This window comes from Aythya marila (assembly GCF_965140915.1).
Source record: "Aythya marila genome assembly, chromosome: 24".
In the NCBI taxonomy this organism is placed as follows: domain Eukaryota; kingdom Metazoa; phylum Chordata; class Aves; order Anseriformes; family Anatidae; genus Aythya; species Aythya marila.
This window is the reverse complement of record NC_139065.1, coordinates 4,953,940-4,973,018: the sequence shown is the minus strand read 5'-3', so window position 1 is coordinate 4,973,018 and position 19,079 is coordinate 4,953,940. Positions and strand designations below refer to the sequence as shown.

General features: G+C 67.2%; 2 protein-coding genes across 7 annotated transcripts; one reads left to right on the top strand and one right to left on the bottom strand.

Annotated features, from left to right (window-relative positions):
• The first annotated feature begins 22 nt into the window (after positions 1–22).
• On the top strand, positions 23–13,075 carry MICAL1 (microtubule associated monooxygenase, calponin and LIM domain containing 1). 5 transcript variants are annotated; one of them, XM_082778657.1, is made up of 26 exons: positions 23–478; positions 4,109–4,381; positions 5,070–5,298; positions 5,396–5,674; positions 6,278–6,485; positions 6,576–6,692; positions 6,828–7,082; positions 7,250–7,350; positions 7,464–7,721; positions 8,171–8,286; positions 8,409–8,535; positions 8,874–8,946; positions 9,390–9,540; positions 9,609–9,796; positions 9,900–10,009; positions 10,091–10,144; positions 10,240–10,317; positions 10,645–10,813; positions 10,923–11,005; positions 11,112–11,577; positions 11,682–11,764; positions 11,867–11,962; positions 12,076–12,169; positions 12,251–12,350; positions 12,442–12,515; positions 12,603–13,075. In XM_082778657.1, the coding sequence occupies exons 4-26, from the start codon at positions 5,414–5,416 to the stop codon at positions 12,731–12,733; spliced, it is 3,393 nt and encodes a 1,130-aa protein (XP_082634783.1). In that variant the 5' UTR covers positions 23–478; positions 4,109–4,381; positions 5,070–5,298; positions 5,396–5,413; the 3' UTR covers positions 12,734–13,075. The 5 variants fall into 5 exon arrangements, with proteins under 5 accessions (XP_082634783.1, XP_082634781.1, XP_082634784.1 ...); XM_082778655.1 differs by having other exon boundaries at positions 4,105–4,381; XM_082778659.1 differs by having other exon boundaries at positions 24–478; positions 4,105–4,381; positions 10,094–10,144.
• Positions 13,076–13,212: 137 nt separating this feature from the next.
• On the bottom strand, positions 13,213–18,743 carry SMPD2 (sphingomyelin phosphodiesterase 2). 2 transcript variants are annotated; one of them, XM_082778665.1, is made up of 11 exons: positions 18,715–18,743; positions 17,371–17,517; positions 16,809–16,905; positions 16,645–16,721; positions 16,333–16,426; positions 16,159–16,248; positions 15,817–15,899; positions 15,575–15,707; positions 15,378–15,482; positions 15,142–15,298; positions 13,213–14,914 (listed from the first exon to the last, which is right to left on the bottom strand). In XM_082778665.1, exons 2-11 carry the CDS (start codon positions 17,418–17,420, stop codon positions 14,571–14,573), a joined length of 1,230 nt encoding a protein of 409 aa, XP_082634791.1. In that variant the 5' UTR covers positions 17,421–17,517; positions 18,715–18,743; the 3' UTR covers positions 13,213–14,570. The 2 variants fall into 2 exon arrangements, with proteins under 2 accessions (XP_082634791.1, XP_082634790.1); XM_082778664.1 differs by lacking the exon at positions 18,715–18,743 and having other exon boundaries at positions 17,371–18,629.
• Between the last annotated feature and the right edge of the window lie 336 nt (positions 18,744–19,079).

The window sequence follows — 19,079 nt, the reverse complement described above, 5'->3', positions numbered from 1 at the left end:
CCCGGCCTCTCGCGCCTCCGAGCCGCGGGTGGGCTCCGCCATGCCTGCACCCAGGGGATTTGCACGGGGTTGTGGGGCTCAAAACACCCCAGTCTGGTTATAGGGAGGTTGTGGGTGAGGGTCCTGCACCAGGACCCCCGTGAGGACACCCCAAAGGGCTGTGGGGAGGAGGGATGGAGGTGTTGGGCCGGCCGTCCCGCGTCCCCGTGGCCGCAGGCAGCGCCGCGAGTGACTCACAGGTTGCCGACGTAGCCCCGGCTCCGTGTGCCAGCTCGCCCCGTGTCCCTGAGTCACCGCAGCCTCGTGGCAGGTTGTCACCCTGCGTCACCGCCCTGCGAGCCCCTTCGCCCAGCTGCTTGCCCCAGTATGGGGCAAGCGGCCAGCAGCACCCCGAGGAGGCCACCGCTGGACAAATCCCCCAAAACACCCGGCCAGGAGCAATCTTCGGTGACCCAGCGGTTCCATCCTCTGCCCCAAGGTACGGTCACCCCCCTGGGATCCTTTGCCCAAGGTGGAAAATTTGTCCCCAAAGTTTCCCCGAGGGCAGCAGCGCTCGGGGACGCGGGGGGTTCGTTTGGGGACGAGGCTGAGCGCGTCCCCCTGCGCGGAGCAGGACCTGGTTCCCAGGCTCTATTTCTGGGGGCAGGAGGGAAGTAGGGGATGGGAAGCGAAACGGTGTGTTTCAGCGGCGGAACCTTGTGTTTTGCTTTGCCAAAAGGCTGCTTTCTCAGCCCAGAAGGCAAAAACGCGGCAGGGGTCGCGCTGCGCATCCCTGCGCCAGCGCGGGGCTGGGACCCCCAGGCTGGGGAGGGGAGGGAGGAAGAGGAGGAGGAGGAGGAAGGAGCTCCGGCGCTGCAGCCTCCGCAGCTGCACTCAAAACCCACGCTCGCAGCTAAAAATAAATAAATAATAGTAAAAAAAAAAAAAAAAAATTAAAAAAATCAGCAGCAGCACAAAGCCGGGCAGCCCCCGCGGCCGCCCTGCCCCTCCTCTCCTCGGCTGGGCTGTTCCCAGCGCCGCCTTCCAGCAGCCCGGACCCGCGGTGGGGAGGGGGAGGAAGAGGAGGAGGAGGAGGAGGAGGAAGAGGCCAGGGAAGCGGGAGGAGAGAGGAGGGGACGGGGCAGCCCCTTCCTGCCCGCCCCCGGCCCCGTTTTTTGTTTTTTTTTTTGCCTCAGTTTCCCCGAGCGCGGAGCCCTGGAGGTGAGTGGGGAGGGGACGGGCAGAGCATCCCCGGGGGAGGAGGGGAGGGGAGCACCCCAATGTCCCCTTCCCAAGGGACATCCCATCCACCAGCATCGCTCTGCCAGTTGCTGAACCCCCGAGGGGTGATTTTGGGGTGGGGGCGCGCACTTGGGGGGTGCACCAGCAGCGGTCCCCAGGGTGCCTTTTGGGGCTGCTCGGTGGCGGTGGGGGCGCTTTGTGTCCCCCCGAGGGGTCTCCATGAAGCCCCTCTGAGTGTCCCCAGGGGCAGCAGGGTCCCCCCCGTCCTCGCTTGCAGCCCCTCGGCTCTGCCACCACGGGGCAGAGGGCAAAGGGAGCAGCCCCCCCCCTCCTGGACCCTTCCCCAGTAGCACCAGTGCTCCCAGTACCGAGCAGGAAGAGCTTTGCAAAGGGACAGGGGCTTCCCCCATCCCAGGAGGATGCTCCGTGTAAGCCTCTGCTCCGTCTCCCTCCACCCCCTGTTGTGCCCCCATCCCTGGTGGTCCCAGCCCCAATTTTTGGGGTGCAGAGCCCCCGGGCTTCACGAGCCCGCCGTCCCCCCAAGGCACAGCTGCTGCTGCTCCGCAGGCAGAGCATCCCCAGCAGCAGGAGGCCGGAGCAGAGGCCGGGCTGAGTTATTTTTGCCCAGCCCAAGCGAGAGGCTTCCCGGAAACGTCTGTCGGTGCGAAACTGCGTCAAGGAGAGGGACAGAGCTGTCCCCGTACCCTTGGCCGCGGTCAGATGGCCCCACGGGGACAGCTGGGGCTGGAGATGAAGGAGAAGCAGGAGGAGGAGGAAAGAGACACCAGGGCTGGCTGCTCGCTGACTTCCTCCCGAGCACGGCTCGGCTGCAGGAGGCTCCTTCTGCGCGCCCCGAGGGGGTGGCGCTGAGCGGGGGGGACGAAGGCGAGCCCCTGGCGCCGAGCAGCTCAAAGGCTGGGGGAGTGACACCCCCGGAGCCACGTCTGACGGGGCTGGGCTGTGGTTTTGGGGATCCCCTGCAAAGGACGGTGCCAAAATGCCCCGAGAAGGGCGCGCTTCTGCTGGTGGTGGCCGCAGGAGCCGCAGCTGGGACCTGCCCGTGGTTGGTACCCTGGGGATTTTGGTACCTTGGGGATTTCGGTACCCCAGGCTTTCAGCACGAGCTTCCCAGGGTATTTTTTTGCAGCAGCCAGCCCCTCGCTGTGACCAGTGATGGGTCTGTCCCCGTCCTTCACCCTTCTCCCAGCAGCTGCACCCCGGGGAACGAGGGGGGCTCGGGCACTGCTGCAGTGCCCGGAGCTGCCACGAGCCAAGGGTTCGGCCAGGATGTGCCCACACACCCACCGACCCGGCCCCAGCTGGAGCAGCCGCCTGATTTTTCTCCTTCCTGCAACGATTAAAGCAGGGCCAGATAAGGGCTGGCTTCTGGGCGTTGGCCGGGGCCATCTCCCTGCCCGAAGGCATGCCGGGGAGGAGGGCGCTGCTCCCCCTGAGCACAGTGCCGGGGATGGGAAGAGCACTGCCCTCTGCCTTTACCCCTTCCAGCAGCAGTGCGATGGGACCAGTTGCCAAAACCAGGAGTTTGGGGTCCCTTCTGGCAGCAGTGCAATGCCCCAAAACCAGGATTTGGGGCTGCCCCATTGCGTGGTCCCGAGAGCTGCTCCATCCCACCCATGGCATTTTTGGTCGACCTTGAGACCCTGGAAGGACCTTCCCGAGGTCCAGGCTGGGCTGAGCAGCCTGACCCTGGGCTCTCCGGGCTGGATCCCAAACCCAAAGCAGCCCGGTCCGTGCTGGGAGCCCGCTCACCAGCGAGGGGAGAGGCCCAGCTGCAAGGGAATCTGCTGCTGCTGCTGGAAACCCTCCCAGCCCGCATTAGCTCACCGCGGCCCCGTGTCCTTTCCCACCCTCTTTCCATGTGCCTGGAGGACACGTCTGGTTTGCTGGCAGCCCAGAAACCCCACAGCAGCTTCCCTGCCTTTTCCTAGCGGGAGAGAACAAGGGAGGGGGGGTGACCCCATAAGCGAAGCGGGGCACCCCTGCTGTGGGGTTGCTCCGCGTGCCCCAGCCCCGGGTGACGTCCCCGAGGGCTGCGTTTCTGCAGCCGCCCCAACCGGAGCCACCACGAGCTGAGTCAGGGCTGGCTGCAACCCCCACCTCCTCCCTCTGCCTCGCCGGGGCGGTTTTGAAGGCAGAAATGCAAAAAGCAGTCACACTGGGGCGTGGGGAGAGCAGAGCTGGGGGGCAGCAGGCTCAGCACCGTGCCCCCCTCCCCGGTTGGCACCAGCCCCTGCGGGCTGCAGGCTCGTTCTTTGCAGCAGATCTGCAGGAGCTGAGTATCCGGGGAGGTTTCTGCCCTTGCTTGAAATTATCGTGGGGGGTTCAGGCATGCCAGAGGGGGCGCGGAGCACCAGCCCGAGCATCGCTTCCGTAGGAAACTCGGCGTAACACAAGGCTGCTTGTTCTGCCTCCTCCGGGCTTCCTCGCCGAGCCCAAAGCGCCGGGGCTGGAAAAGTTCCTTGGCACAGGGAGCTCCCGTCCCAGGGGGGAACCGAGGGGTGGAGATGGAAGGGGTGCTCCCAGCGTGGGTGCTTTATGGCCCCCATCCTGCCCCGTGCCTGCGGCGGTGTGAGCTCCCCGGGGAAAAGCCGCAGCGCCCAGAACAGCCTCCTGGGGAGGAGGAGGGAAGGAAGCTGTGGGCTGGCGTGCCTGCCTGCTCCGGTCAGGTTGGCAGCGCTGCCTCAGTTTCCCCAGGTTTTTCTGCTCCTTATTTCCCCCTGGCACCGTGTGGGGGATGCTCAGAAACCCGCCCCCGCTGCCACGAACGCGTGGCTTGTGCCCTTCGTCCCCGCGCCGCCACCCTGGGGACCCGTGGGCACCTGCTCCAGCCCAGCTGGCTGCTTCGTCCTTGTGTCTGCCCAGGCAGGAAGAGGTTAAAATGCTGAGGTTTCCTGTTTGTGATGCTCGGGAGGTGCACAACCACTTTGCGTCCTCTGAGGCACTGCTGGAAAGAGACCGGGCTTGAAACCCAGCTGGAATTCGGGCTCTCCAGTGCCAAAACGCCTCTCCCTGCCCTGCCGAAGGCAGCGCGGCTCGGCTGCGGTGTCCTTCCCCCCCTCCGGCACCTCGCTGCAGAGCCGTGGGGCCGGCCGCTGCCTTCGGGGAGCTCCACGTGAGGGCAAAGCTCAATGGTTCAAAGGTAGGAGCGCGGCGGCTCCTGGGCGAGACTTTTCACCGGGCTGCTCCTCCTCGCTGCCTTGGCCGGCTGCTCTGCGGGGCTGGGGAGGTTTTTCCCAGCCCCAGGGTTTGGCGAGGATTTCCCAGCCCCCGGGGTTTGGGGCTGGCTGGAGAGGGCAAAGCTTCAAGCTGCGGGCTGTGCCAGGACAAGGTGGCACGGGATGGTGCTCGGCTCGCGGTGGCACCGGGGCTTGGGGACGGCGCCGGGCGCTTGGCGGCTGCAGGGAGCGCACGGGGAGAAGCTGGGCACGGGGAGGGTCTGGGGGATGCTCTGCACCCTGGCTCTCGCAGAGAAGATGACTGCCGGGGCCATCGGTGCCGTGGTTTGCTTATTTTTTATTTCCCCCCCCCTCGTTGCTTCCTCCCTGCTCGTCTCTGCGTGCCTCGAGGCTGGCAGCTTCCGCCCCGCCGGGGCAGCAGAGGCGGAGGTGGGCGCGAATCTCCCCTCGCTGCTTTGCAAAACCCATCCTGCTCCTTCCTGCCCCGTGGGTGCTGAGCAGCTGGGCTTTGCTGCTTTTTGGGGCAGCTGCTAAACTGGGACCCTGCGGTTTGTCCTGGCAGCCGGGGCCCCCTTTGGCTGCCCCGTTGTGAGGAGGAAGGAAGCGACCTCATTGCTCCAAACGTCCCCGCTCTGCTCTCGCTCGCTGCAGGTACAAGCAGCACAGAGGAAGCCGCTCGCCACCCGCAGCCGTCCCCGTCCCCTCCCCTGACGTCACCCGCTGCAGGGTGACACCGTGGCTTGCTGGGTGCAGCACCCAGAGGAGGCTCAGCCAGGCGCTGTCAGAAAGAGGACAGATTTCGGTGTCCCCCTCACCCAAATCGCCGCGGGGTCCGCGACGGCTGCAGCACCCGCTGGGAAACCTCGCGCCGAGACACCAGGTCCTGCAGCATCCCTGGCAAGGATGGGGGCTCAGGGGGTCCCCTGCTTGTCCCTGCTGTCCCCTGCTGTCCCTGCTTACCCCCGTTGTCCCACCAGGCTGCCAGCTGAGGCAGGATGAGCGTGCCGGACGGCGAGCCGGCCAACCCGGCCCATGCCCTGTTCGAGAGCTTCCTGCGGGCCGGGCAGTGCCAGGAGGTGCTGAGCTGCTTCGAGGAGCTGTGCCAGCAGCTGGGGCTGCAGGGCAGCGGGCTGCAGCTCTACCACGGCCTCAAGGCTGGCCTCAACTACTGGAACGCCAAGGCCCTGTGGAGCAAGCTGGATAAGAAAGCCGGGCACAAGGACTACGACCAAGGCACGGCGTGCGCCAACACCAAGGTACCGCTGGCCGTGGGGTGTGGGTTTGGGTCCCTCCGTGCCCTGTGCCACGTCCCTGGGGTGAGGGCATCCACTGGGACGTCCTCACTCGCACACTGAGGATGCGGGATGTGCCCTTTGGGGTGCTGCTGGGGCTGTTCATTAGCCCTGCTGCCTCTCCGTGGCGTGAAGGGGCCAAGGGACATGCTGTGCCCTTAGGGTGCCAGCACCGGGTGTCCCCCTGGGGCTGGGGATTCCCCTCCTGCCCTTCCAAGGGCTGACAGCTTTTGTCCCTGCTGTCACCTCCCGGCTGGCAGCACTTCAAACTTCAGAGCCCGATGCTGGTGAAAATTTCCCCGTTCCCCATCTGCTGCAGAGGGGAAGCGTGGGCGCCTTATCTCGGCCAGCACTGAATTGCTGCCGTTGCAAATCGCCACCGTGCAAAGGTTCAGCCGGGGAGGGGGGGGCGGGAGGTTCACCCCGCAGGGCCCCCACTTTGCAAGGAGCAGCACCGGGGAGCAAGGAAAGGGAGCGGGGAGGGCCGGATCCTGCACTGGGACGGGGAAGGGGGGAGATGCTGAGCCCCGAGATTTGCCCCCATCCCACCGCCCGTCCCCTCCGCAGTGCCTGGTGGTGGGGGCTGGCCCCTGCGGGCTGCGGGTGGCCATCGAGCTGGCGCTGCTGGGCGCGCGCGTGGTGCTGGTGGAGAAGCGCGACGTCTTCTCCCGCAACAACGTCCTGCACCTCTGGCCCTTCACCATCCACGACCTGCGGGCGCTGGGGGCCAAGAAGTTTTACGGGCGCTTCTGCACCGGCACGCTGGATCACATCAGTGAGTCGGGTGCTGGGGGCTCCCCGGGGACCGGGGTGGGGGACACGCGGATGTGGGCGCAGCTCCCGGTGCTTTCTGTCCCCCCCGCAGGCATCCGTCAGCTGCAGCTCATCCTGCTGAAGGTGGCCCTGCTGCTGGGCGTGGAGGTGCACATCAACGTGCAGTTCAAGGACCTCCTGCCCCCCGCCAGCAGGGGGGACGGCCAGGGTAAGGCACCGGTGGCGTCCCCGGGGACAAGGACAGGGCTGCGGCGGTGGCTCTGAGCCCTCCGGGGAGGGGACGAGGCGCAAATGGTGCCCCCAAAAGCCCAGCCCCACGCCGTGACCCCCCCCCTCTCCGCAGGCGGCTGGCGGGCTGTGCTGCAGCCCAGCTCCTCTCCCCTCAACCACTACGAGTTCGACGTCCTCATCTCGGCCGGCGGCGGCAAGTTCGTCCCCGAGGGGTTCAAGAGGAAGGAGACGCGGGGGAAGGTGGCCATCGGCATCACCACCAACTTCGTCAACCGCCACAGCCGGGCCGAGGTGGAGGTGTCGGAGATCAGCGGCGTGGCGCGGATCTACAACCAGAAGTTCTTCCAAAACCTCTACAACAAAACAGGTCGGTGGGCCCCAAGCGGTGATGGAGACCCTGGGGGTTCCCTTTTATCCCCCGGTGCACCCAGGATGTCCCCCCTGGGGTGGGATGTGTGTCCCCACACGGTGCCCCCACTCAGGGGATGCTTGGTGGCCCCACGCGGCTCCGCTCAGCCCCTTCCCCATCGGCAGGTATCGACCTGGAAAACATCGTCTACTACAAGGACGACACTCACTACTTCGTCATGACGGCCAAGAAGCAGAGCCTGCTCAAGAAGGGGGTCATCCTGCAGGTGAGGCGGGCAGGATCCGGCCCCAGGAGCTGCCCGTCCCCCTGGGCTGGGGGACAAACGCCACCGCCCGCAGCCTGGCCGCATTCACCCCTTCCCCATCCCCGTCCCCGCAGGACAAACCGGACATCGAGAGCCTCCTGGCCGACGAGAACGTGAACCGGGACGCCCTCCTCAGCTACGCCAAGGAAGCCGCCAACTTCTCCACCAACTACCGCCTGCCCGAGCTGGAGTTCGCCCTCAACCACCGGGCCCTGCCCGACGTCGACATGTTCGACTTCACCTGCATGACCCGCTCCGAGAACGCGGCGCTGGTGCGGGAGCACAACGGGGCGCGCCTGCTGCTGGGGCTGGTGGGCGACTGCTTGGTGGAGGTGAGGGCCATGCCTCAGTTTCCCCTTTCCCAGCAAGGGCTGCCTGATGCGTTTATTGCGCTGTGTTCCCCATCCCTGAGTGCTTCTCGCCCCCGTCCCCACGGGCACGTTCCCCAACAGCGGAAGCATTTGGGGTGCCTGGTAGCGGGACGCTTTGGTGGGGACGGGGTCGTCCCTTCTGCATCCCCACCGGAGATTTTCGGGGTGGAGGAGCAGCCCGGCTCCTCCCCAGACGTGACTGCATCGGTGGCAGCGTCTGGCTGCAGCCGTGGGGCTGGGGAGGAGACGTCTGTCCGTCCGCTCCCCGCGCGTCTCGCTGTCTCTCCCCGCTTTCATCTCCGGCCAAGCCCGGCAGCTCCGCGCCTCCTCCCAGCCGCCCCGACCGGCTGCGTGGCTCCAGCCCCGTCCCTTTCTCCAGCCCCATCCCTCTCTCACCTTTTTCTCCGCAGCCCTTCTGGCCTCTGGGCACCGGTGTGGCCAGGGGCTTCCTGGCCGCCTTCGACGCGGCGTGGATGGTGCGGCGGTGGGCGGCCGGGACCCCCCCGCTGGAGGTGCTGGCCGAGAGGTGAGAGCTACCCCCAGCCCGGCTGGGCTGATCCCAAATCAGGATTTCTGTCTCCTCGGTGGGGTGGCCAAAAAGGGGCCGTGTCCCCGCGGTGGCACCCAGCGCTGTTCCCTCACGCCCAGGGAAAGCATCTACCAGCACCTTTCGCAAACCTCCCCGGACAACACCAACAAGAACGTCAGCCAGTACAGCATCGACCCCGCCACGCGCTACCCCAACATCAACCTGCACGCCATCAAAGCCAACCAGGTACCCAGCCCTGAGCTTTTTTTTGGGGTGCAGAGCCCCGGGTCTCTGCTACCCAGCCCCGCTCGGGCACGGAGGAGAGCAGCCATCCTGCTTAGCCCCCATCCGGGGCTGGGTGACACCGGGTGACACCGGTTTGTGAGGTCCCCTGTCCCCCAGGGGTGTCAGGCTGAGGCTGCAGGTCCCCAGGGAGCGTAACGCATTTCCCGTTGGGGATGCAGGTGGTGCTGGGGAGGTGCTGGGAGCTGGGGGGGGTCTGGGTGTCCCCCTCACCAAGGCCACCTCCCGGCACGGTGCCAACATCTCAGTGCGGTTGGTGACCTGCGTGTCCCCGCTGGCAGGTCCGGGACCTCTACCTCGTGGGCACGGTGGAGGTGGACCACAAGAAGAGGAGAGACAACCGGCTCAGCACCGGTAGGAGCGATCGGTCCTGCCCCAGCCCCTCCCCGCCACCAGGACCCCCCTGGCAGCCCACGGCAGAGCGGCTCCTGCCCTGATTCCCCTCCCCATCCTCCTCCTCTCGTGCCGGAGCCCTGGCTGGTGCCCAGCCGCCCGCTGCGCTCCTCCCAGCACCGCCCGCGTCTCCATCCTGGTGGCACCGCTCGTATCCATCCCTTCTACCCCCGTGGGGACACGGCCCCCCCGCTGCCTTCTCCAGCAGCAGGAGGTGTCCCCTTCCTTCTGGTGCCGAGCCATGAAACACCCACGGGTGCTTCACCAACCCGCTCCTTGGGCTTTGGGGTGGGGAGGTTGCACGGGGGCGGTCCCCGGGGGGCTGCATTTAAAGCTGAGGGAGGGGGGCTTTGCGGAGGGGGTGTCCCCGGGGTGGGATGGGGACGCGTGTGCTGCCTCCCCAGCTGTCTCCGGAGACGCCTACGAGGAGCTGCTGCGGTGGTGCCAGGCCAGCACGGCCGGGTACCGCGGCGTGGAGGTCACCGACTTCACCAGCTCCTGGACCAGCGGCTTGGCTCTCTGCGCCCTCGTCCACCGATTCCGCCCCGACCTGGTGTGAGTGCCCGGCCCCCGGGACCCCCGACCTGCAGAGCCCACCCTGACGGCACCCACCCTCCCCGCAGGGATTTCCACGCCGTGGACCCCCAGGATCCCGTCGGGATCCACCAGCTGATGCTGGACACGGCGGAGCAGGAGCTGGGCATCCAACCCGTCCTCTCCAGCACCGAAATGGCCTCGATGGCGGAGCCCGACCGCCTGGGGCTCATCACCTACCTCAGCCAGTTCTATGAAGCCTTCAAACCTTCTCCAGGTGAGGGATTTCGGGGGGGTTTATCCCACCCTCAGCCCCCCCCGGGGCCGGCTGGGTGCTGCCCGCTGTCAGGGTGCGTCCCCAGCACGTCCCCTCTGCGCAGCGTCGGCGGAGGTCAGCAAGAAGCCGCTGTCCCCGCGCGGCACGAGGGGCGCCATCCTCTTCCTCAGCAAGCTGCAGAAGAGCCGCACCCTGACCCACAAACGTGCCCAGGTGAGCACCCCAGCACCCCCCAGCCCCTCGTGGCACCCCACGGCCGTGCCCCCCCAGCTCCGAGCCCCCCGTTTGTGTCAGCAGGAGAGCGCCCAGAAGGACCCCGAGGCCAAAAAGATCCACAGGGACGCCGAGGTGGGTCCGCACCGCGCACCACGAGGGATGCTCTGGGGGGTGCAACCCACGGGGGGGCAACGGGTGCTGACCCCCCCACCTTGGCACGCTCTTAGGTGGACACAGCACTGGACGGAGACCCTCTGGATGGTGACCACAGCCAGCCACCAGCCGCCACCGCGGACCCCGCGCAGGTTGGTCCTCGCTTTGCCCCGGGGAGGGGACCCTCGGGGTGGGCACGGGGGGGTGGTGGCACCGCGGCTCCTCCTGCACATGGGCACGAGCCAAGGGCTGGGACCGGCGCTGCGCAAGCGGCCGCCCACGGGCTGGCTGCTCCTCCCAGCAAGTTTCCTGACCCAACTGGTTTTCCGGAGCCGAGTCCTGCCGCTCCCTGCGTGGTGCCAGCAGCGAGCAGAGAGGGGGGCAAAACCCCATGCCCCCCTCCCCGGCGCCCGCAAAGCCCCGGGGCCGGGTGGGTGCCGTCACCCCGTGCCCCCACAACCCTCCCTCTCCTTCTGCAGCCGCCGTCCCGTGGGGAGAGCAGCGACGCCTGCTACTTCTGTGGCCGGCGCGTCTACATCCTGGAGAGGGCCAGCGCCGAGGGGCACTTCTTCCACCGCGGCTGCTTCCAGTGCTGGCAGTGCGGGGCCACGCTGCGCCTGGGCGACTACGCCTTCCACGAGGAGGACGGTGAGCAGGGCTTGGGGACAGGGTTCTTGGGATGAGGTGCTGGGGACGGGTGGCTTTCTGCTCTGCAATCTCTTCGCTCGCTCGTCACACGCTCGTGCCCCCGCTCCAGGTCATTTTTACTGCTTGCTTCACGACCCCAACGCCCCCGGTATGGATATGCCCCCCAGTGAGCCCCCGGTGCTGCCCGATGGGGTAAGTAGCCGTAAATCCCCATAGGTGAAATCGGGCCCCAGAAATTTTGGAGAGGGGTGGCTGCTCGTTCTGGCCCCACGGTGCACCACCCCTGGCTTTGCCCTAGGATGTCAATGCCAACCCCACGTTTTCGGACGCTGAGAGCCCCTGTGCATCCCCTGAGGGCGAGGAGGTGCTCGGGTCCCCACAGTCCCCGCTGGCAACCCCAGAGCTGGGGGAAGAACCCGGGGCGGAGGAGGATGCTGCGGACACCGGAGAGGTGGAGGAGCAGGAGGTGGCACCCTCGGGGGAGGATGATGTCCCAGAGGAGGACAAGGGTCCCGGCGCAGAGCCCCAACGGGAGGCAGAGGAGGCTGAGGAGGGAGGAGGCAGGAGGAAGATCGTCCTCTCGCCCCTGGAGAAGCTCAGCCTGTCCACGCTGAGCCTCACCGGGGATGCTGAGGCCGAGGCGCCCCCAAAACCAGCCCGGCTGCGGCTGCAAGCGGCGCCCGAGGCCCTGCCTGCCCTGCGGCCGGGGCTGGCTGCCTGGGAGGAGGAGGAGGAGGAGGACCACGAGGTGGACATGGAGGAAGGTGGGTGGCTGCCTGCTGGGATCTCTGGGGCCCTCCTGCACCCTGCCATGCCCCACTGCTGCCGGGTGGCCTGAAACAGCTCTTATTTTTTTTTGGGGGTGCAGATTCAGAGGAGAGTGACAGCGAGGAAGAGGAGGAGGGGGCAGAGGAGGAGGAAGGCCTGGACCTGGGCACCATAGGGGAGTCTGTGAGTGCTGTCCCCAAACAGCAGTGACCCCACTGGGCTCTCACTGGCCTGATGCCGAGGTTTTGGGGCCGGCCCTGCCTGACCCCCTGCGTCCCTTTGCAGTGCCCGATCCTTGGGGACCTGAAGTACGCCACCTGCAAGCGCACGCTGCCCCGCCGGGTGCGGGAGGCACAGATGAAGCGGTTCTGCAAAGCACAGGTAACCCTGATGGGCTGAGCCAGGTCCCCATCCCCATCCCCATCCCCATCCCATCCCCATCCCATACACCGGGATGCCCCGGATCTCGTTTGATTGCCACCCTCCCCTCGCAGGCCATCCAGAGGCGGCTGGAGGAGATCGAAGTGACCTTCCGCGAGCTGGAGCAGCAAGGCATCAAGCTGGAGAAGTTCCTCCGGGATGAGGGAGGTAAGGACAGGGCGCCAGGGCCCCCGTGGTGCCCAAGGTTGGGGTCTGCACCCCACTCATCCCCCCCTTGCTGCCCCACAGGCAGCCCGGCCGACCAGAAGACGCAGTGGATGAACCAGCTGCTGTACCTGGTGCAGAAGAAGAACAGCCTCATGTCCGAGGAGTCAGACCTCATGATTGCGTAAGGCCGGGGGAGATAAAGGCTGCCTGGGACCCCCCCCCCAAATCCCCGACCCCATGCCCAGAACCCCCCCACCCTTCCCTCCCCGCAGGGTACAGGAGCTGAAGCTGGAGGAGCAGCAGTGGCAGCTGGACCAGAAGCTGCGCTGGTACATGGAAAAGGAGGGTAAGCGCCCGTGCGGGATGGGGGGGGAGCGGGGCCAGGCTTGGGACCCCCCCACCTCGGCCCCACTGCAGCCCCCTGCTCCTGCAGAAGCCCTGAAGACAGCCGAAGACTGCGTGGCCGAGAAGGAGACCCTGGCACAGCTGCTGGACGTGGTGAACAAGCGCAACGCCCTCATCCAGATGCAGGAGGAGAAGCGGCTCAGCGAGCTGCACGCCTGACCGACCCCCCGGCTCCTCCCGGGGGGGTGCATGAGCAGACCCCCCCCCGGCCGACCACCGCCCTGAGCTGCCTCGCGGGCAGCTGCTGCCGTGGCAAAGCCAGGTCCCCGCTTGCCAAAAGCTGCTGCGGAGGGGCCAGACCCGCTGGTGGATGCAGGCGGGGGTGGCACCGAGGAGCACCCCCCGGCTCTGGGGCGCGGAGAGGGCGTCCCCGCGTGCGGCTGGAGCGCCTTCGCCTTGCGCTTGCTTGGAAACGGAATTTGCAGGGGGCATGAAACGCGTGGGCTGCAGTGGCTCTGCACAGAGCTTGCTAGAGGAGAAAAAAAAAAAAAAAAAAAACAACAAACAAAACAAAACATGGGTTATTGGGGTCTCGCCCGGCGCTGGAGATCCCATGGATGTGACCCCTGCGAGGAGGACGCTGCCCAGACCCAGCCAGCGGCATCGGAAGCTTTTGGTCCTGCAGAGCCCCTCGTGCTCGAGCTGTGCTGCTGCTTCTTCGGGACAGGCTGTGCCTGGTCCCAGCGGGTGTGGAGTCCCCAGCGGCACCCAGCCTGCCCTGTGCCTTGGCCCTCCCGGGCCCCAGAGGACTTCGCTCCCGGCAGTGAGGACGTGACCACGGCCACCACAGGGAGAGCTCAGCGGAGGTGCCAGGTGTGGAGGGGCAGCATCAGGAGCAGCCCTGGGAAGCCACCAGAGGACATCTGTCCCTACCCAGGACATCCATCCCATCCCGGGACATCCATCCCAATGTGGAACATCCATCCCGTCCCAGGATATTCATCCCAACCTGGGACATCCATCCCAGCTCAGGTCATCCACCTCAACCTGGGACGTCCATCCCAACCTTGAACATCTATGTCAATCTGGAACATCCATCCCAACCTCAAACATCCATCCCAACCCAGGACATCCCTCCCGACCCAGGACATCCATCCCAGCCCGACACATCTGGCTCTACAATTGGGACCAGCAACGGCCAGAGCGGGCTGAGCGCACAGCATCTCTGCTTTTGGGTGCCACCGTCCCCATCCCCTGCAGGAAACCAGGGTCACAAACCTCCACGTGACTTTAGGGGGACGGGGACATTTAACCAGCCGCTCTCCCGGTGGATTTTGCCCAGGGCTGGCACCAGGTGCGTGTGACACAGAGGACAAGAGCCGCTGGTGGCTGTTTCCTCCTTGCCCCTTTGGGGCTCTTCCTGCTTGCCGATGCCAAAGTGCCCTTCGCACCGATCTCTCGGACCTTTAAGGAGTCTCCAGGTGCTGCAGGGCCGTTCCCCCTGCTGACACGGTGCTTTCTGCAGTCCCCGGCTGTGTTGGGCTGTCATAGGGCTGCTGGGTGCAGGCTCCTCCGTGGCCGCCCTCACCCAAAGGTTCCTCCCGTGCCCCCACACCTTCCCGGCTGCATTTCGTTTGGCCCTGCTGCAAGCCCCCTCCCTTTGAATAAAGCCTCCCAGATGCGGCCCTAGGGCTCAAACACCGCCTTTATTTTCTCTATGACTCAAATCCGGCTGCTGGGGTGGCCCAAAGCTCTCAGGGGGAGCCCCTGGGGCTGTCCTGGGCAGGGGGAGGCCGAGGTGCTCGCACACCCCGGGGTGTCCATCCAGACAGAAAGGGCATATTAAAAAAAGATAATTAAAGCCTGCCTCCACCATGGTTCCCACGGGGGCAAACCTTTTGTCCCAAAACCTCAATTCCACCCCAGAAGGCGGCTGTGGAACCTGCGCTACCGAGCCTGCCGCAGCACTGCTCACCAAAATCCCAAAGTCAAGGAGAAAAAAGGGTCTGAGCCGGGTCAGGATGGGGCCGGGGATGAACCCCCCCCAAGCCCCCGGTCAGGAGCGTCCGGGGCGCTCCTGCAGCACCCCCAGCGCCATCCGCATCTGCTCCTCGGTGCCCTGCAGCATCTTCACCTCGATGGTGTGGAAGAGGTGGAGGCCGGTGGCGAGGAGGAGGACGCCGAGGGCGAGGAAGGCCAGCAGGGCGAAGGACAGCTTGGGGAAGGGCTGCCCCTCCGCCAGCCCCGCCAGGGCGCCCAGCGCGGCCGCGGCCTGCAGCAGCAGCAGCAGCAGGGCCAGCAGGGCCATCCTGCCCGAGGAGTAGCGCTGCCGCCGCGCCGCCTGCAGCCCCACGCGCACCTCGGTCCGCGCCTCGCTCAGCACCTCCACCAGCGCCGGCACTGCGGGGACAAGGCGGGGGGGCTCAGTGAAGCGGCACCCCCCTCTGTACCCTTTTTTCTCCCCATCCCCGCGCCCCTCCGCCAGCTCCCTCCCCGAAAGGGGACGCGCTGGGAAGAGGAAGCATCCCCAAAATTTCCTCTCCGTCTTGAACCAACCTCTCGCCTGGTCGGTTGTTCACCAGGATCCCCCAAAAAGGGGGGTGCTGGGGGGGTGCCCCCCTCCTTACCGGCCGTGCTGGGGGTGACACCCGCTGCCTGCCCCGTCCTCTGGACGTGCAGCGTTGCCATCACGGCCTCGTGGTCCGAGTAGGGGATATCCATGCCCGGGGCTGTCCCCGTGGTGGTCTGCAGCTCCTCGCACCTCACCGTGAAGCCGGAGCCAGCCTGGGCATGGACACAGCGGGGTCAGGAGGTGTCCCCCTACATAACCCCCCCATCCCAGCCCAGGGGGGGTCCCCGTCACCTTGTAGAGGATGTAGTCGATGCGGATGCCCAGCGGGAAGGGCTGCAGCTCTGAATTGACGGTGAAGCAGTTGTTGGGGATCAGGGTGCAGCCGTCCTCGCAGCCCTGCGAGCAAGCACCATGTCCCGGCATGGCTCAGGACCCCCCCCGGACACGGGGGTGTCCCTCGAGCCCCCCGCTCAGCCCGTGCCGCTCACCTCGAAGTGCTTGGTCTCGGTGAAGGCGTCCCGCAGCCCCGTCCAGCAGCGCAGCAGCCGGATGCCCACGTCTTGGGGGTGCATGTTCAGGTCCCCCCCCAGCAGCACCACGTCGGCCGCCTTCGCCGTGTGCCTGCAGGGACGGCACCGGCTCAGCCTCCCCCGCCACACCCCGGGGGGGTGGGGGTGGGAAACTGGGACCCCCCCCCGGTACCCCCCAGCCACAGTCCGTGGCCGCTCACCGGATGAACTGCAGCAGCTCCCAGGCTTGCACCACGCGGTGCGGCAGGTAGGCGTCCTTCTCCCGGCAGTACTCGGCGTGCAGCTGCCAAAAACAGGGGGGCAAAGGGGCCGTGACCTCCCTCTGCAGCTCCAGGGCTCCCTACAACCCACCCGGCCCCTTTGGGGGTCTCTCAAATCCCGTGGCTGCTGGCTGACCCCACCAAAAGGACCCCCACCCCACTGCACAGCCCGGCTTTTGGGACGCAGCCCCCCCACCCTAGGCACTATCTCATTAAATTGCCGCAGGGAGGGGACAGCAAAGGCCACGCGGCCACTCGTGTCCCCCACACCGAGGTGCTCACGTGGGTGACGTAGACGTTGAAGACGATCCCGGAGATGTTAATGACGGCGAGCCCCACGGACTTGCCGCAGAACCAGTCCCCGTGCTGGAGCTGGAAGAAGGGAAGAGGAGAGATGGGGTCCGGCGTGGCTCTGTGGGGTCCTGGGGGTGCCGCGTGCCCCCCTACCCCACTCACCATGTAGGGGTAACCGTTGAGCGAGTACTGGTAGAGCAGCGTGTCCAGGATGGGGAACTTGGAGAAGATGCAGAGCCCGCTGCCGATGACACCGCTGCGGGACGGGGGGTGCAGTGAGCGTGTGCCCCCTCCCCATATCTCCCTCCCTCTACCCTGGGGTCCGCCGTGCGTCCCCATGCGCCGCGCTCCCCGGTGCCACGGGGCCAGGACACCAACAGCACCCGCACCGTGGTCTCTCCATGGGGCAAACCCCCCCGGCACAGCCCTGGGGACACCCGGGGGGAAAAAGGGGAGCAGCCTGGCCCCCCTCACCTGCGAAAATAATGGGAGTATGGGCAGCAGCCTCCCAGCTTCGCCTTCAGGTCGCTGTAGTCCTGCTCGCTCCATACCTGCGGGACAGCGGCACGGGCGGAGGACGGGAGCCCCTGGGCTCACGGGGCTGAGACCGGGCGCGCTCAGCTCACGCGTGGCCTCACCTCCTGCAGGAGCACCAGGTCGAAGCCCTCCTGGCACAGCCTGTCCCCGATGAGCCGGATGCGCTCCTGGCGCCGCTTGCTCAGGTAGCGGATGGCCCTGGTGGAGAGGGGCAGGCGGTGACAGCTCGGGGGGGTTGGGGGAGGTTTGGGGCACGTGGGGACACAGAATGAGGGGGGAGAGGGTGCTGGTAATGATACGGGGCAGGAGGCAGCTGGGGGGAAAGGGAGGGTAGGGAGAAAGGGCCTTGTGGGGACATGGGGACAAGAGGGGTGTGCAGGGAGCCTGTTTGGGGACAGATTTTCCTGCCTGCAAGGCGAAGATGCCCACCCGAGATGGAGTGGAAATGGGGGGCCCTTTCCTGGTGGGAGAAGGGGGAGTGTAAGTGGGGAGTGGGGACAAGGGGCACTGCCCAGCCGAGCACCTCACAGCCTTTTGGGGCTGAGAGAGCGGTGCGAACCCGAAATAAAGGGGGCAGGCAGGTAGCCCCATGGCCAGGCCCCCATCCCCTGGGGTGGCTGTCCCCGTCTCCGTCCCCGCAGCCCCGGCAGACTCTGGACTCACCAGCAGTTGAGGTCGAAGACGCGGAGGCGCAGCGCAGGGTCCCCCTCCATCGCTCAGCGGGGCTCGGCCGGGCGGCACCGGGCAGAGGGGGGGTCCTGCAGGGAGCAGCCTTGGGGTGATGGCGCCCCGAGAGCCGGGGAAGCCGCGCTGCGGTGGCGGAGGGGCCGAGGCAAAGGCCGTGAGGGAGGAGCAGACGGGGTGCCCAGCCTCATCCACACCCTCCCCTCCACTGGGCCTATCCTGAACCCCAGATTCATCCCCGGTGACCTCTCCATCCCGAGGACGGGGACAGCGTGGGCACAGGGCCAGGGAAGGGGTGCAGGCACCCAAACCCTCCGGTCCTGAGCTCACTGCGCACACTTTAACCCTGCCTCAAAGCACAGCTGCGAGGCAGGGCCCCCCCCACCCTCCCCAGCTCCTATCTCCAGGACCCGGACCCTGAACCGGACCCAACCTCGCTCCTCCACCGATCGCCTCCTGGGGAGGTTTCAAAAGTGCAAAAAGCAAACCCGGGGACACGGCTGGATGTGAGCGCTCCAACCACCTGTCCCGGAGGGGCTGCCACGGGACCCCATGGCCACGACCTGTCCCGAGTGGCCCCCCCCCCAAAAAAAAAAAAAAAAGGGACCCCTTGGCCACGGCTCTGCTTTGCTTTTCCCTGGCCAAAAGCTCCTCACAAAGCCCCCGGGAAGGTGAGAGCAGCAGCTCCGTGCTCCTGCCCCGATGCCTGCAGTGGGGCTGAGCCCCCCCGAGGACCATCCCCAGCCCCCCAAGGACCATCCCCAGCCCCCTGAGTACCATCCCCAGCCCGGGGGGAGAGGGGTGGGTTTTGCTTCGCGGGGGGGGGCGCAGAAGGGCCGGGGCGCGGAGATGGAGCGGAGCTGGGAAGGGGGCACGGAGCAGGGCGCGGAGCAACAGGGGGGGCGCGGAGCCGGGTGCGGGGCGAGGAACCGGGAGCGGAGCCGGGTGCGGAACCGGGGGCTGAGAGAGGAACCGGGAACGGGGCGCGGAGCAACAGGGGGAGCGCGGAGCCGGGAGCAGGGCGCAGAGCTGGAAACGGGGCGAGAAGCAACAGGGGGAGCGCGGAGCCTTGGAGAGGGCCCGGAGCCGGGAGCGGAGCCGGGTGCGGAGCCGGGAGGTGGGAGCGGAACCGGGAGCAGGGCGCAAAGCTGGAAACGGGGCGAGGAGCAACAGGGGGAGCGCGGAGCCGGGAGAGGGGCGAGGAACCGGGAGCCGGGCGCGGAGCCGGGAGCGGGGCGCGGAGCAACAGGCGGGGTGCGGGGTGCGGAGCGGGGCCGGGGGGGTGCGGAGCGGGTCCGGGGGGGGAGCAGCTCGGGACCGGACCTGGCCGGGGCCGGCAGCCGCAGGACTACGAGTCCCGACGGGCAGCGCCGCGGGAAGGGGAGGGAGGGAAGGAAGCGGCCGGGGCGGTGCGCGGGGCTGTGGGGAGGGGCAGGGAGCGGGGAGGGAGAGGGGGGGGAGCTCCGGGATCTGGGGGGGGCAGCCCCGAGACCCCCGCTCCGCGGCCGGCTCGGGGCTGGGGGTAGCGGGGTCCCGCAGCCGGGGTCTGGGGGTCCCCCTCCGGGAGGCACCGGGCAGAAATAAATCCCTGGGGGGGTTGTGATGGCGTGCGGGGCTGTTTGGTGTGGAAAAAGAGAAGTGGTGGAGTGTTAAAGGGCGTCCTCAGGGCCCCCTCCGTCTTGGGGTGG